The 16,042-nt window shown below is 30.0% G+C and overlaps 1 protein-coding gene across 2 annotated transcripts in view; it reads left to right on the forward strand.

Annotated features, from left to right (window-relative positions):
• Positions 1-2,803, forward strand: part of LOC129907248 (BMP-binding endothelial regulator protein) — a 163,305-nt gene extending 160,502 nt beyond the window's left edge. For both annotated transcript variants that reach the window (XM_055983362.1, XM_055983363.1), the window contains exons 6-7: positions 536-748; positions 828-2,803. In XM_055983362.1, the coding sequence (XP_055839337.1) occupies positions 536-748; positions 828-2,290 (1,676 nt within the window). In that variant the 3' untranslated portion in view covers positions 2,291-2,803. The remainder of the gene's footprint in view (positions 1-535; positions 749-827) is intronic.
• Positions 2,804-16,042: the final 13,239 nt, after the last annotated feature.

Here is a 16,042-nt window from a genome sequence, read left to right on the forward strand (position 1 = left end):
ATTTGAGTCCTAACGACTCACCAAGTTTTCAGAAAACAGATTGCTTTTTCATCCAAGTAAACTGGATAACAAGCGTAAAAATGTCCCCTCCGTTACTTTGGAATGGCTGAAAACCAACTTGCTGGCATGCTAGAAGATTTAAGCAGATTTTTGGAAATATCAAATCAACCCAAAAACCTTGAAATTCTTCAAAAAATAAAAATACACACTGAATTTCTGTTGGGCGCCATTTTAGAAAATTTTCATTTTTTTATTTTAATTTTATAAATTTGGTAGATTTTTTAATTTAAAATAACCTATTAAAATCTATCTAAACTTCAGAATTTCCACCAAATGCCATCCAATTTGCTTCTGGCGTTTTTATGTTTCTTTTCATAAATCAACATTTAAAGTAAAAAATCAAAGGTGTAGTAGAGATTATAAACTTATAATGAAAAAAAAACAACTTTTATTTTATTATAGAATAATTTATTCTAACTTTTTACACTAACTTTTTTCTACACAAAAATAACATTAGAATTTCTATTTCTTTTAGGTTGCAAAATCAATGGTCAAACAGTAGCTGAGGGTCAAGAAGTCGTTGCGTCCATCGATGATCGATGTTTAGTTTGTAAATGCTCTGGCAGAAAACTAACCTGTGCCAAAAAGACTTGTCCAGTTTTGCAATGCCCCATCTGGAAACAAGTGCAACATCCTGACGAATGTTGTCCACGTTGCACAGAGAAGCGAGAATTTATGCAAGTGCAAGGTAAATAATCACATCAAAATCTTCTAACCTCAAGTCTACATTTTAACGATTTTTTTGTATTCCCTTTTCTTCTTTAAAGGAAAATGTATTTTCAATCAAAAAGTCTACACCGACAAAAAGCACTTCATACCAGATCGATGTTCAAATTGCACCTGTTCAGATGGTACATCGATATGTCGTCGCGAAACCTGCCCCATCCTGGAATGTTCTCCCGAATATCAAGAAATGGACTCTGATGGTTGTTGTCCTCGCTGTATGACTTCGGAACTTCGTTCCGAATGCAATTACAATGGAACCACTTATCAACATGATGAAACTTGGAACATGGGACCCTGTCGTTCGTGTCGGTGCAACGCTGGTACAATTCGTTGTGCCGAAATGAAATGTCCACCTATTAAATGCAAATCCAATGAACCTGTTGTCATACCACCGGGACAGTGTTGTCCGAAATGTGTCGAAACAGCTGGAACCTGTACCGTTTTTGGTGATCCGCATTTCAAGACATTCGATGGGAAGTTTTTTAGCTTTCAAGGATCGTGCAAGTATCAGCTGGCTGCTGATTGCCGAGATCACACTTTTACAATACGTCTTACCAATGATGGCCGACAGACGAAACGGTCTTCCTGGACGAAGACGATTACACTGAAAATGCGTGGTGTCCGTGTGACATTGGGACAGAAACTTCGTGTTAAAGTTAATGGTAGTCGAGTTATTCTACCCTATTCACGAGGGCCAATTGTGAGTATTGAGCGTTTGACTGAAGGAATTCTTCTCAAGACCGAACTGGGGCTTCAGTTGGAATGGGATGGTAACAATTTCCTGCAAGTACAAGTACCATCGTCTTACAAAGGTAAACTCTGTGGTCTCTGTGGCAACTTTAATGGAATCGGTCGTGACGATCTCACCTCTCGAGATGGCAACAACCATTCTGACTCGGAAGTCTGGCGTTTTGCGAATTCCTGGAAAGTCGGTGGCCCTAAAGCCTGCAGTCGCAAAAAGGAGAACATTGCTGTACCACCGATTTGCAAGCAGCGACGTAGCAGCATGAGCTGCAAACCACTTATGGGATCCGAAGTATTTGGAGACTGTGATAGTAGACTAAATCCACGAAATTACTTTGAGTCCTGCAAGATGGACACGTGCGAATGCAAGACGGGCATGTGTCAATGTGACAGCTTTGCCGCCTACGCTCACGAATGCAAACGACTTGGAGTGAAGATACCTGACTGGCGATCGGCGACAAATTGTCCTCTGGGAGTGCATCGCAAGGCCATGCATCAAACGGTGCCATTCAATGATAATATTAAAGATGGCAATCAGTTATATAGAGGCGGTGGAGGTAGAGGAGGAGGAGGAGGACGAGATAGAGGAGAAGGAGGCAGCTCGTCGTCTGGCATCATCACAAATCATTTAGCCAGACCGTCAAAGAAACGATTGCACATGCAAATGCAATCCGAAGAGCATGAGTTCTTCACGAAGCATATACCAAAAGCATTGCGTATACCGAAATCACCAGACCGAACGCCCCCGCCACTGCACTAGGGTAAGCAGTTAGGCAGGCTGGATTTAATTTAAACAAAAAAAAAAAAAAAAAATTACGGTTTATTTTTTTTTTTTTTAATTAACCGTTTTACTAACTTAACTATATTTTATTATAAATTATTTATAATTATTTTTTTTTTATTTAATTTTTTTTTTTTTAATTTAAGTGATTTTAACTTATATCGTGTAAATTTAAGTGAGACAAAACAAAACAAAAAAAAAGTGAGTGAAATGTATAAGAAAATAAAACAAACAAACTACAATATTCCTAAAAAAAAAAAGAAAAATACAAACAAACAAAAAAAATAAAGTCCTGAAGGATGGATTTTGAAGGTCAGAGAGGGTTAGTGGTTTTATGTTAGCTAAAAATTTGACAAAATCGATCTCAAAATCATGGTACAAATTTGGAATTACACAGAAAATTAGGTAATTATTATGAGTACAAAAAAAAATATTCACATCATATTGATTTATTTTTTCATCACATCTTACTGTTGGGCACCATTTTTGAAAAAAAAAAAAATTGTTCTTGGAATCATTTTAGCAGAATTTTCATAACGTAAATCACCATTTTTATAAGGGCTATTAACTCAAAAAATATTTGAAAGTCACCATAAATTGCTATTGGGCGCCATTTTAGAAAACTCATTTCTTGCAATGGTTTGTTATTTTAGCAGAGTTTTTGTCATGATGTATAACACCGTTGATAAGAGACAAGCAACTAACTCAAATAGATCAGAAAATTTATTAAAAAAAAAAAAACAATTTTTCTATTGAATAACTGTTGGGCGCCATTTAAGAAAAATATAGTTTTTTGGTATGCTATGGAATTTTAACAGATTTTTGGGACTTTTAACTCATGTTTATTTTAAATGAAAGGTGTAAAGCAATCAACTCAAAAAAGTAGGAACCTTTCTCAAAAATAAAATTTTCTACCTTGAATTTCTGTTGGGCGCCACTTAAAAATAGTTATTGATTTTAGTGAACTTTTAAAGAACCCCATGACGCTACATAAGGCCATTTAACGACTTAATATTTCTTCAGTGAACCATCTCTAGCATGTTTATACAAAATTGTAAATTTAAATTAAGTTTAACCAAATATCAAACATCTTGTTGGGCGCCATTTTAAAAAAATGTACATATATGAGAAATTATTTTATTATCGTACAAATATGTTCTCCATTGGGCAGTATTTAAAAGAAGTTAAAAGACAATAAAAACAAATTACGAGGAGGGGAAAATATATGTCTCTTGTTGGTCTCTATCCCCTTCAATTTTAAAATATTGATAAAATTCGGCATTGGGCGCCATTTAAAAAATGAAGACAAGAGGCAAAATAATTTCAATTGAAAAGCAGAACCATTGTCTACTGACTTTTCTGACCAAATTTTTAATCTTCAGGACTTTATGAACAACAAAATACAATGCTATTACCAATTTTCTTGTGAAGCTTTTCAAACAAAAAAAGAATGAAAGAAAAAACAAATAGGCAGTTTAAGAAAAAAAAATGAAAAAAAGAGTTATCCTCATTTCAAAGGATTCTCACTACAGACAAATCAAGTTCCAAGCGTAATTTTAAATCTCATCTCATAATATTTTTTTATTTTATTTTAATTTAATTATTTTTTATTTTATTTTAATTTTATTTTTTTAAGTTTTAAATAAAATGAACAAAAAAACATTTATATTTTTTATTATTTATATCTTAATGCAAAAATCCATTTTTTTTAAACATACAATTTTATATATATTTTTTATATATAATTTTATTGAAATCATTGACAGACAGACAAAAAAAAAACAAAAAGTTAATTTATCACATTTTATAAAAAATTAATGAAAAAAAAAATTTAGCCATTGTTTTATAATTATTATTTTTTTTTATACATAAAATAATATTATTAAAATTAATTTTAAGATGTAAATTTCTTTTTTATTATTTTTTAAGGCATGATTATCATTTAAGTTAACTAATAGTTAAATATTAGTTCTCGCTATGTACCTTAATTGTATTTTTAATGAATTTCTTAAATAAAAAAAAAAAAAAACAAAATAAATGAAATGAAATAATAGAAAAAATGAAAATAAAAACAATAAAATGCTATTTTTTGTTTAGCTTTATGTTTATAATTTTATTTAAAAAAAAAACAAAATTGCATAAATGTTGTGATCAGAATTTCATAGTGTTTTTGAATGGTTTAAAAGGGGATTATGATGATTGTTGGCATGAAAAAGTTTATCTCTAGAACAGAAAAGAAATTTATTTTTCTTGGACTCATTCATTAATTTCACATTATTTTTAGCTAAGCTTAAAATTTTGTTAAATATTTTATTTAATTTTCATTTGAAATTTTTATATTTAAAGCAATCAACAAAAACTAAAAAAAAAAAAAAATATTCCCCTTTACTGCCATACATAGCACTACCACATAAATGAGTTACTTAACGTTCCACAAAACTTACAATGTTTTGATAAATTACAAACAAAAAATTCAAAATAAACAGAAGAAAAAACTACTTAAAAAAAATTTAAATAAATGTAAGCACTTCATTGTATATTCATCACATTCGCCATTTTTTTTTTTAATTTTTAAATTAAATATAAATTTAAAAAATCAAAAATAACACTTAACAAGGAATTTAAAATTAAAATATAAACAAAAAAAAAAACTTACAAAGATCCATGTATTTAAATTTATTGTTTAGTTCAAATAATAGTCCAAGAGCTAGTGGCACATTTGACTAAGGTAGCTCTTGTAAGGCTGAAAATTCGTACAGTGGTAGTTTTTAGCATGCTTAGTAAGAAAATCTTGGTCTGGCAGGCCTCAGCGGTGCACATCATATATATATATGACCTTGAAAGTGTAATTTTCAACTTTTTTTGCCCAAAATTTGACTTTGAAATCGATTATTTCAAAAAGTATTGATTAAAATAACTTGATTTAAAAACTAATATAAAGTATAATATTCTGCCTTTTGAAAAATGTATCACTCATAACTGCAGGTGTTGCCGTCGTTTTTAAATAATTTTTTTTTATTTTGAGTTACTTTTTTAGAAAATTGCCCCTCCCTCCTAAACGGGGGGAGATAGACCCCCCCTTCCCGTAGTAAAAAATGCTTGTATTTAACTCCTCTACAAGAATCCGTTACTAATTTTTCCCGCTTTAGTTATCGTAATTTCCCAAAAAAATATAAAATACAAAAAAAAAAATTTGAACCACAAATGGTTTTCTAAGGCGGAGAAAATTAGTAACGGATTCTTGTAGAGGAGTTAAATACAAGCATTTTTTACTAGGGAAGGGGGGGTCTATCTCCCCCCGTTTAGGAGGGAGGGGCAATTTTCTAAAAAAGTAACTCAAAATAAAAAAAAATTATTTAAAAACGACGGCAACACCTGCAGTTATGAGTGATACATTTTTCAAAAGGCAGAATATTATACTTTATATTAGTTTTTAAATCAAGTTATTTTAATCAATACTTTTTGAAATAATCGATTTCAAAGTCAAATTTTGGGCAAAAAAAAGTTGAAAATTACACTTTCAAGGTCATATATGTATATGATGTGCACCGCTGAGGCCTGCCAGACCAAGATTTTCTTACTAAGCATGCTAAAAACTACCACTGTACGAATTTTTAGCCTTACAAGAGCTACCTTAGTCAAATGTGCCACTAGCTCTCCTACTATAAAATCCTTAATAAATTAATTAAATTTATTTCTAAGCTTATTTATTATATATACAAAAAATTAGTGTTACTAATACAGTAATATTATTAGATAATATAAATAACCTCCCACAAAACACACATAAATAGTTCCCTTTTTTTTCCTAGTTCATAAGAATATTAATTAGAAAATATAAATAAAAACATCAACTAATAATTTAAATGCAAGCAACAAAATATAAAATTAATTTAATTAATTAATGCACAAAACAGTATTTTGCTTATAAGAACATAATATTATATACGAAAAAATAAATAAATAAAATGTTACTACTTAAAAAAGTGGTTAACACATACTAACGAAATTAAATGTTTTATTAAAATATACTTAACGGATGGAAATTAAAAACAAAAAAAAAAAAAAACTTAAATGTTAAACATTTTTTCGCTAGCACCAGCTTTTACAATAATTATATTAACAAATACAAAAGTCTACAAGGAAAATTATAAATTTTTAAACAGTAGAAATATTTATTAATTGTAAAAGTAAGATTTTCAATAATCTCAAATTTTGACTAGGTTTTTTTGTATTGTTTTTTTCGCCCAAAAAAATTCACGTCAAAAAATTATGACGCAAACAAAAAACACATATTTTTCAAATTTCAAACACCAACCAAATGAGAAAAAAAAAAACAAATTTATAATTTTGTAATATTATTATGATCAAAAAAAGCACGCACATACATACACATAAACACACACACACACACACAAACATACAACACATTTATAAAATTATATATTTCATGACATTTTTTAATATAATAATGATTTATGTACCACCTTTTTTAATTTAAATTAAATTAAAAAAAAAAAAAACAAAAATACCCAGATGCAAAAATAAAAGAACGAAAAAAAAAAATTATTTAAAAAAATAAAAATAAAAAATTTTGTGATTGAAATTATTTATAAAATTAATTTTTTTTTTTAAGTTAATAATTTCATAATTTTGTATAATTGAAATTATTTATTATTATTATTATTTTTTTAACAAAATTATTGTCTTACCTATTTGTTGTATAGTTTTTTTTTTTATTTAAGACAAAAGATTTTGTTGGAGAAAATTTAAAAAATGATAAAGAAAAAAAGAAGAAAATTTAGCAAAAATACACACACAAAGTGGAAAAATGCAAAAAATCGAAATAATAAATATAAAAATTATTTAAAAAAAAATTAAAAAAAAAAAAAGTCTTTTGTGTTTTGAATGCTGTGATAGTTTGGGAAGTTGTTTTTGGAAGACGTTTTGATGAGGAATGGTAAGTATAAATGAATGAAACAAAATCAGGCATTAGTTAAGTTATGAAGAGTTAACGGAATGAAATTTCTAAAATGCAATTTTTTTGAAAAAAGGTTTTGATTTTTTTTTTTCGAAAATCTAAATGTAAAGAGAGACGAAAATCTAAAAAAAAATAAAATGCACGACTGGGGTCGCACGTACTTGCTCTTGCAGTTCAAAGCACTTTTATGTTAGTCTACTTGTAGATTTTAAAAGCTGGATCTAAAGTTTAAAAAATTGATATTGGGGAAGAGCCGACATTTAGGACAAAATTTTGTTAAATGAAAAAAAATTTTTTTTTGTTATTTTACTTTTTTGAGAAAAAATAAAAATGCAGTTTTATTGCCACTGCTTTAAATATTACGTATGCAAAGTTTAATCAAAATCGTTGGAGCCGTTTTCTAGAAATTCGTAATATCGTATTTTTTCGTATGGGAGGTATACGTTCTAAACGAGATATAAAAAAACAAAAAAAAAACAAACTTTCAGAATTCCATAAAAATCATCTGTAATAAATTTGAAGAAAATCCATCCACCCGTTTAGGCTGTGGAAATGTGTACAGATGGACGCACAGACGCTCGGACGGAATTGCGGGACCCACTTTTTCGGAATTCTCCATCATCGTGATGTTGGTTTTGATTAAAACCTCAATTTTTTTTTCGACACGAAACCAATACTTGCCCTATAGATCAAGTAAAAATTGTTATTTTTGTACCCAAATGCATAGGCATGTTCACTATGAACTCATATCCTTAATAGTAAAGGTAAAATAGGTATTAAAAAAAAAAGTTTTACACTCATGAAACTGGCCAAAATGTTTGCTTTGGGGATAAGAACCAAGGATAAAAAAAGTCTATAAAAAAAAAAATTGGATGGAAGGGTGTTTTTTCGCGGACAAGCTCAAAAATATAGTGAAAAAATTGTGCGTGGAATATTATCATATGACACATGTTTTTAAAGTATTTTTTGATGATGAATCTAATGACATAAAAATAAAGTCAATACGATTGCTCTAAGAAAAGTTATTGCTGATTAAAAACAATGGTGCTTGTTTTTTGACTTCAACATGTAAAATATAATCAAAACCCATGTGAAAAACATGCTACACTGATGAAATTCTGGATGAAGGTCTTAGATAAAACAAGGATAAAGGATTCATAAAGTTCATAAAAATATTTTTGGTGAAAGGGTGTTTTTTTTATGGGTTGATTTATGTGTGACATAAATTTTGTTAATTTTTCAAACTTGGTGAAAAAGTTTTTTTTGTTACAATAACTAAGAATCTAGAGATTCTACAAAATTATCTTGAGTGAAAGGGTGTTTTTTTTTTAAGAAATGATGAAATTTGGATTTAGTACCACAAAAATTTGGAAAAATATGTTACACCAATGAAAAATGGCACAAATGTTTCATGTATAACAAAAAACAAGAATCTAAGCAGCGTATACAATTATTTAAGATGACAGGGAAATAAGGAAAATCCGCGATAAGCCCGATAAAATCAATGGTATAAAAGGTACCCTAACGAAATTTATAAAAATGTTGTCTTTCCCATAGGAATTACGAATAAAATAAGTTTATACATTTTTTTTCATGTTAAAGGGTGTTTTTTTTTAGTTGTAGAGAAAATGTGGGTATATTGAAAAAATTAAGTAATAATAATGGTACCCTATCATGGTTGAAAGGGTGTTTTTTTAGAATTTGCTATCGAAAGCAAAAATAAAGAGTTTTCATAAAAAAATTTAGGTGAAAGGGTGTTTCTTTCGGAAAGACAGTAAAATCTTTAATTGGTCCCAAAACGCCATTTTATTATTGGTTTAAGTTCTTAGACGTTTTACACGACACTTTGGCCCGAATTTATCGGAATGTACCTTAGATAAAAAAAACCACATATTTGGTTGTAGATAACTCAGAAACCATACCTTAATTATGAATAAAGATTAAAGAAACCTTTCTTTTGATGCCTAACTCGATTGATTTGGAGGAAGTTTTCTAAAATGCATTTTATGTCATTAAAGCTAAATTTTAAACCTTTTAAGATCTCTAATTCATAGATCTTTTATTTTTTTTGCAATTTTTTAATTGATGAAAAAAAAACTACTTTCAAAACAAATGAAATTCCTAACAATCTATCTAACAGAAGTTGCATATCTGCACATCATAAAGAATTCCATTGATTGATCGAAGAAGAGGAAATACCATTTAATTTCTATACACACGTTTAAGCAACCTATTAGCACTTTGAAACCAATAATTTTCATACCACTCCGCAAGAAGTCATTTTTAAAATGAAAGAAAAAAAAATAATAAAAATGTGACAAGTTGATTGCACTGCGGCTCAAGAACAAAGCTATAAAGGTTCGGATAATTTAAAAGCAATTCGCGCTTAACAGTGAACACACAGAACAATGCCAACTGGAAGAGAGAACATAATTTTCTTCACGAACAATTGACTGAATGACTTGAGTTGAGAGCGGTGTGTTCTTAATTAATTCATTGACCCACAATCGTATATACAATGTTCAAGTCACAGTAGACATTTTGCGATTTCATTGAATGAATGTTGAAGGCTTCTCTCTAATGGCTTTAACCATGTTAACCGTGCGCGCCAATAGACAGGAATGCCAATTCACGGAATAAAGACATCTTATAAAATCAAACAACAACAACAACAAACTATCAAAAAGTACCTGCAAATATAAAACATATAAACGAGTATGTATAAAGTCGACATCATTGAATCAGTTTTTTTGAAATGCTTGTTCCGTGGCCATACTTGTTGTTGGTTTTGTTGCTGTAATGCGCTGTCCCGTGTCCCGTCACATCTCATCCCAGATAATTTTAATCATCTCTAACAGAAATGCAATTAACCGAACATAAAATTGTAGCTGCACGCTGACCATGTTATAGCGAAGCAAAAAAGTCCCCCTCTTGTCCAAACTCAAGGATGCAAAGGTGGATTTCACAACAGTGCTTCTATTGAAAAAGAAGCTTTTAATAAGGTTTTAGAAAAATGCATATAAAACTTTGGAGGAATCTGTAAAAAAACTATTTCATTCATTTCATTGGAACTTTTGGGTCACTATGGCGTATACGTAACTTTTTTTTTTAGAGAGGACCAAATTAAAACAGTCCAGGGTAGTTCCAAAACTATAACTTTTCTAATTCTGTATTTGTATTGTATAACAAATGACAGATATTAGTTTAAAAAAAAGGTTAATCTTTTCAAATCTCTAAATAAATCCTTATTAGAAAAAATCTTTTAATGAAAAGTATTAAATATTTTTGTAAAATTCGGTAAAAAAAAAAAAAAAAACAATAGGGTAATTTAAGGTGACTTGAGGCAAAATTATATATAATTATAATAAAAATTTATGAATTAATTTTTCTGACCCTGGGTCTTATATTTCCTATTAGTACAGGTAAAAAAGGCATTTATAAAAAAAAAAATTGTTCCACTCATGAAACTTGGCAAAAAGTTTGCTTTTGGGATAAAAACCAAGTACAAAAAAAGTCTATAAAAAAAAGTTGGGTATAAGGGTTTTTTTTCGCGGACAAGAGGGAGGGGGTGAAGGTCAAAAATATACTGAAAAAAATTGTTTGTTGAATATCATCATATGACACATGTTTTCAAGGTATTTTTTGATGCTGAATCTAATAACATAAAAATAAAGTCAATACGATTGCCTAAGAAAAGTTTTTTCCGATTAAAAACCAGGGTGCATGTTTTTTGACCTCAACAGGTAAAATATAACTGAAACCAATGTGAAAAACATGATACACTGACGAAATTTGGGATGAAGGTTTAAGATAAAACAGGGACAGGGTTTTTTTTTCAAGAAATGATGAAATTCGGAATTAGTACCACAAAAACTGGGAAAAAATTGTTACACCAATGAAAATTGGTAAAAATGTTTCATTTATAACAGAAAGCAAGAACTCAAAAAGTCTATACAAATATTTTAGGTTAAAGGGTGTTTTTTTTTGGGAAATAGGGAAAAATCCGCGATAAGTCCGATAAAATCAATGGTATAAATGGTACCCTTACGAAATTCATTAAATATGTTCTCTTTCCCATGCGAACTACGAATAATGTAAGTCTATAAATTTTTTTTATGTGAAAGGGTGTTTTTTTAGAAGTAAAGAAAATATGGGTTTATTTGAAAAAGTGTGAAATACTAGAGTAATATTGAAATTTAGCAATTATGTTACTTTTAAGATAAGAAACAAGAATCTTAAGTGTCTATAAAAATATCATGGTTAACAGGGTGTTTTTTTGAGTGAAAACAAAAATGATGGGTCACCCTAATGAAATATGGTAAAAACATTGATTTTGGGATAGAAAGCAAGAACAAAGAGTTTTCATAAAAAAAAATTTGGTGAAAGGGTGTTTTTTTCGAAGAGACAGTAAAATCTGTAATTGGTCCCAAAAAGCCAATGATTCGCGTAAATAGTGTAAGAACTTATTTATAAATGTTTAATTTGTCATCAAAACCAGAAATAAAATGAATCATTGGCTTTTTGGGACCAATTACAGATTTTACTGTCTCCAAAAAAAAAAACATTTTGGGAAAATTAACTATGTACAGAATTGTCTCTACTCAAAAGATTTAAATATGTCCAAGCAAATTTGTCTAGACAACGCAAAAAACAAAGCAAACAGTGTGTTCGAGTCACTACGGTGTATGCGTATTTTTTTTTTTTTTTTTCATTATAGAAGAAATTTTCAAAGTTGGAAAACAATTTTCATTTCAAGTTTTCATGGACATGCAAAAAAGTGGTTAAATTAATTTAGTTTGGGAAAACTTTATAAAAAATTTAATGATCCTTATGACGGGATATATTTTTTGGTAAACATTTTTATTCAAACTCAAATTTTTGACAAAAAAAAAAAACAGATTGCAAAGAATATTTCCAATTTTTTTTTTTTTTCAAAATTTTTTGAAATTAAGTAACAATTTTGTTTCCAAAATTCAATGTTATGCGAAAATAATTTGTCATTTTCGAGAAATATAAACCAAAAATTGTTAAAAAAAATTTTTTTTTTTAATATGAGTGTTAATTTAGTCCATTATGTCAAATGTGATTGTAATATCGAGAAGGTTCTGAGTTCTGACTGATAAAAACTTGGCGAAACACAGTGTTAGAAAAGAGAATCGAAACCTAAAAACAAAAATTAAATTGGACGCTAACACCGTCTTAGTGGGCCATGAATGGAAACTACCCACCGTGTATTCACCTGCCATCGCATCTAGGGGGAGTGGAGTCGTAGAAATCCTGAGGTCTTTAGTCTTGTAATATTATGTATGTGTGGAGAAAATTCATACCCGAGTAAAAATGGAATTCCGCCGCACCACCGCTGCACCACGTCTGCAGCACTTTTTGACCGCCGCACCTACGCTGCAGCACGTTCGCACTATGATCAAAAATTTCTAAACCGCCGCACCACCGCTGTAGCACGTCCGCACCGTTTCATTTTGAAAAAATGAGAAATATGAAAAAATTCCTGTGAATTTTCCTGTCAACGGCGGTGGTGCGGCGGTGAAATTTTTTTTTTCAATTTCTATTTTTACTCGGGTAGATTCTGATATAGTACAGGTAAAATAGTACCTATTTACATAAAATCAACAAATAAAAAAAAATTATTACACTCATGAAACTTGGCAAAAAGTTTGCTTTTAACATTAGAACCAAGAATCAAAAAAGTCTTTAATAAAAATCGAGTGGAGGGTGAAGGTCAAAAATATAGTGAAAAAAATTGTGGAATATCATCAAAATGATAAATGCTTTAATGTATTTTTTGATGCTGAATCTAATGACATAAACATAAAGTCAATATTATTTTTTTTAGAAAAGTTGTTATTGTTATTTAACATGTAAAATATTATCGAAACCCATGTGAAAAGCGTGATTAACTGATGAAATTCGGGATGAAGGTTTTAGATAAATCAGGGATCATATCTAAAGTTTTAAAAAATATTTTTGTTGTTTTTTTTAATGTTTTGAGTTATATGTGAGAAAGGTATCATAACAGCTGACAAAAATGTTGTTAATTTTTCGAACTTGGTGAAAAAGTTTTTATTATTATAAGAACAAAGAATCTACAGAGTCTATGAACTTATCTTGAGTGAAAGGGTGTTTTTTTAAGAAATGATAAAATTCTTAATTAGTACAACAAAAACTGGGACAAAAATGTTACATCAATGAAAATTGGTAGAAATGTTTCATTTATAACTGAAACCAAGAATCTAAGTCGTCTATACAAATATTTTAGGTGAAAGAGTGTTTTTTTTTTTTGGGAAATAAGGAAAATCCGTGAAAAAGCTAGATAAAATCAAGTGTATAAAACATTCGTTTACGAAATTTATTAAAAACGTTGTCCTTCTAATGGGAATTACGAATAAAATAAGTTTATATATATATGTATATATGCATATTGGAAAAAGTCAGTACCTAATATTTTGTTAATTGTGTTACTTTTGTGATTAGAAACAAGAATCAAAAGTTTCTAAAAGAATATCATGGTTAAAAGGGTGTTTTTTTTTTAGTAAAAACAAAAATGATGGGCCACACTAATGAAATTTGATAAAAACGTTGAATTTGGGATAGAAAGCAAGAATAAAGAGTTTTCAAATTTGAGTGAAAGGGTGTTTTTTCGAAGAGACAGTACAATCTGTAATTGGTCCCAAAAAGTGAATGCCAATAGCACCAAAATTTAAGTTGTCTTTTGACACTTTTTCAAAAAAAAAATTCACTTAACCCCTTCTTATTTTGTGCAAATCATACTGGACATATCTCATATTTTTAATAACATTATTTTATTTGTTAACCAAAAAAAAAGGACATATTGTGTATCTATTAAGTTTAAGAATAAATCCACCTCAAATTTTAAAGCAAAACAATACGAAAATCATTAAAAATTTTACATTTAGGATGGTTTTGGATTGGCTTCTGCTAGGAAGATGGAACGTTTAAATTTTTTGTTGGAAATAAGGAAAAAAATACTAGTTGATGTTGGGAATAGATTTTACCATTTAAGGGACTAAAAACGGTTTTTAAAAAGATTTAAAATTTGAAAGACTCTTTTTGTTCTTCGAAAACTTAAAAACCTGGATGAGCAGTGATGTTACACAGAGAAAAATAGACCACATAAAATAGAAAAAAAACAATAAGATTTCTCTATGGTATATTCATCCAAGAAGGAAAATTTATTAAAACAATCGGGTTTTCCTTATTGTTTTAAATTCTGCACTTGTAGGGTTTTGAAAAAAAACCATGACCAGGCCGGGAATCGAACTGGAGACTTCGAATCATTAGTCGCCCACCTTACCACCTGAACCAACCAAAATATTGATCGCGATTTTTGTTTTGGTGCCAAGAAGAAAAATAAAATGAAAATTTTAAGAAGATTTTCTCTATAAAAATAATAAGAAATCCTTATAAAAAAACATTATTAATCGTTGCTTTTAATAAGATTTCCTTATAAAATACCAGCTGACTCGGCGGACATTTCTCAGACCTACCCGATATGTGTACAAAATTTCATAAAAATCAGTCCAGTCGTTTCGGAGGAATTTAATAACAAACACAGCGACACGAGAATTTTATCCTTATAAAATATATGGGCAGTAAAACAATAAGGCAATCTGTTACTTTTTAGGTGGTCATATTTTTCTCTGTGTAAATTTTGCTGAGGATCAATCTACGCAACCATTTACGTTCGACCTTTTTTTGTCCACATTCGTTCATGGTTTCTATCATCATCAACAAAATAAATTTTAATAACTAAGTTTATTTTTTGATTTTGGTGAAATTCAACCTCATTGCCCCGTGCTGTCCGCATTGCCAAAGATATTTAACGTCGTTAAAACGCATATCTGCTCTTCTTTCGTTTTTTTTTTTTATTTGTAAGTAAGCTGATACGCGGATTTAATTGCCAACAATAATCATAAAAATTTTCTATCGACTTGTCGGCGCAATGTCACCAGCCTCATCGATCGAATATCAATGTCCAAGGATAGCTTTTTATGGAATAGAGTTATCGGACCAGGAGACGCAGATGTGAGAGCGGAAGACTGTTGGTTAGCCATCATCATCGTCAGTGTGCTGCTGTTGCTGCTGCTTTCATTATGTGGGCATCAAGTTCAGAGCTGAGAGATTCGAGGCGATTCGATTTATTTCCTAAAGACGTGTGTCGTCAGCATCAGGGTTAGACTTTGTAATGATCTGGTTTCGGCCGTAGGCTGGCTGCTCCAGCTTCACAGAATCACAGCGCAATCAATGTGCACACTCACAGACTCTGCGGTTCCATCTTTGGATTGGATTTCTGGGTCTTTTCTTCATTCTGGTTAAACATTCCACTATACATCTTGCATCTGGAATGATGGTGAGATGGGGCTTTGCAACAAAAAAAAACTAAAAAAAAAAACTGAGAAGAATTAATGCAGAAGTAAAGTGGATGCCATCGAAGTTGGAGTTGGTGCCTGTTGCATGCCTGAAACGATGCAGTTTTTCACTTGCATATATATAAACTGCAAAGAGAGATTCATTGAGAAAGGAGTGCTTTGTTGACGTATAGAGTGCATGGGCGCGGGTTTTTACGCGCCACAGGCTTGAGAAGTGCGCAACATAATGTGCGTATATGAAAACTTGTATACCGGCCGGCTGGCTGTGAGAGAGGCTTTTAATGAATGCGTCCAACTGTTGATCGTTGTTTGCAATTTTGTTTGCCTAAAATCATATTAAATGAG

The sequence above is a fragment of the Episyrphus balteatus genome, chromosome 1 (genome assembly GCF_945859705.1).
Source record: "Episyrphus balteatus chromosome 1, idEpiBalt1.1, whole genome shotgun sequence".
NCBI lineage: Eukaryota > Metazoa > Arthropoda > Insecta > Diptera > Syrphidae > Episyrphus > Episyrphus balteatus.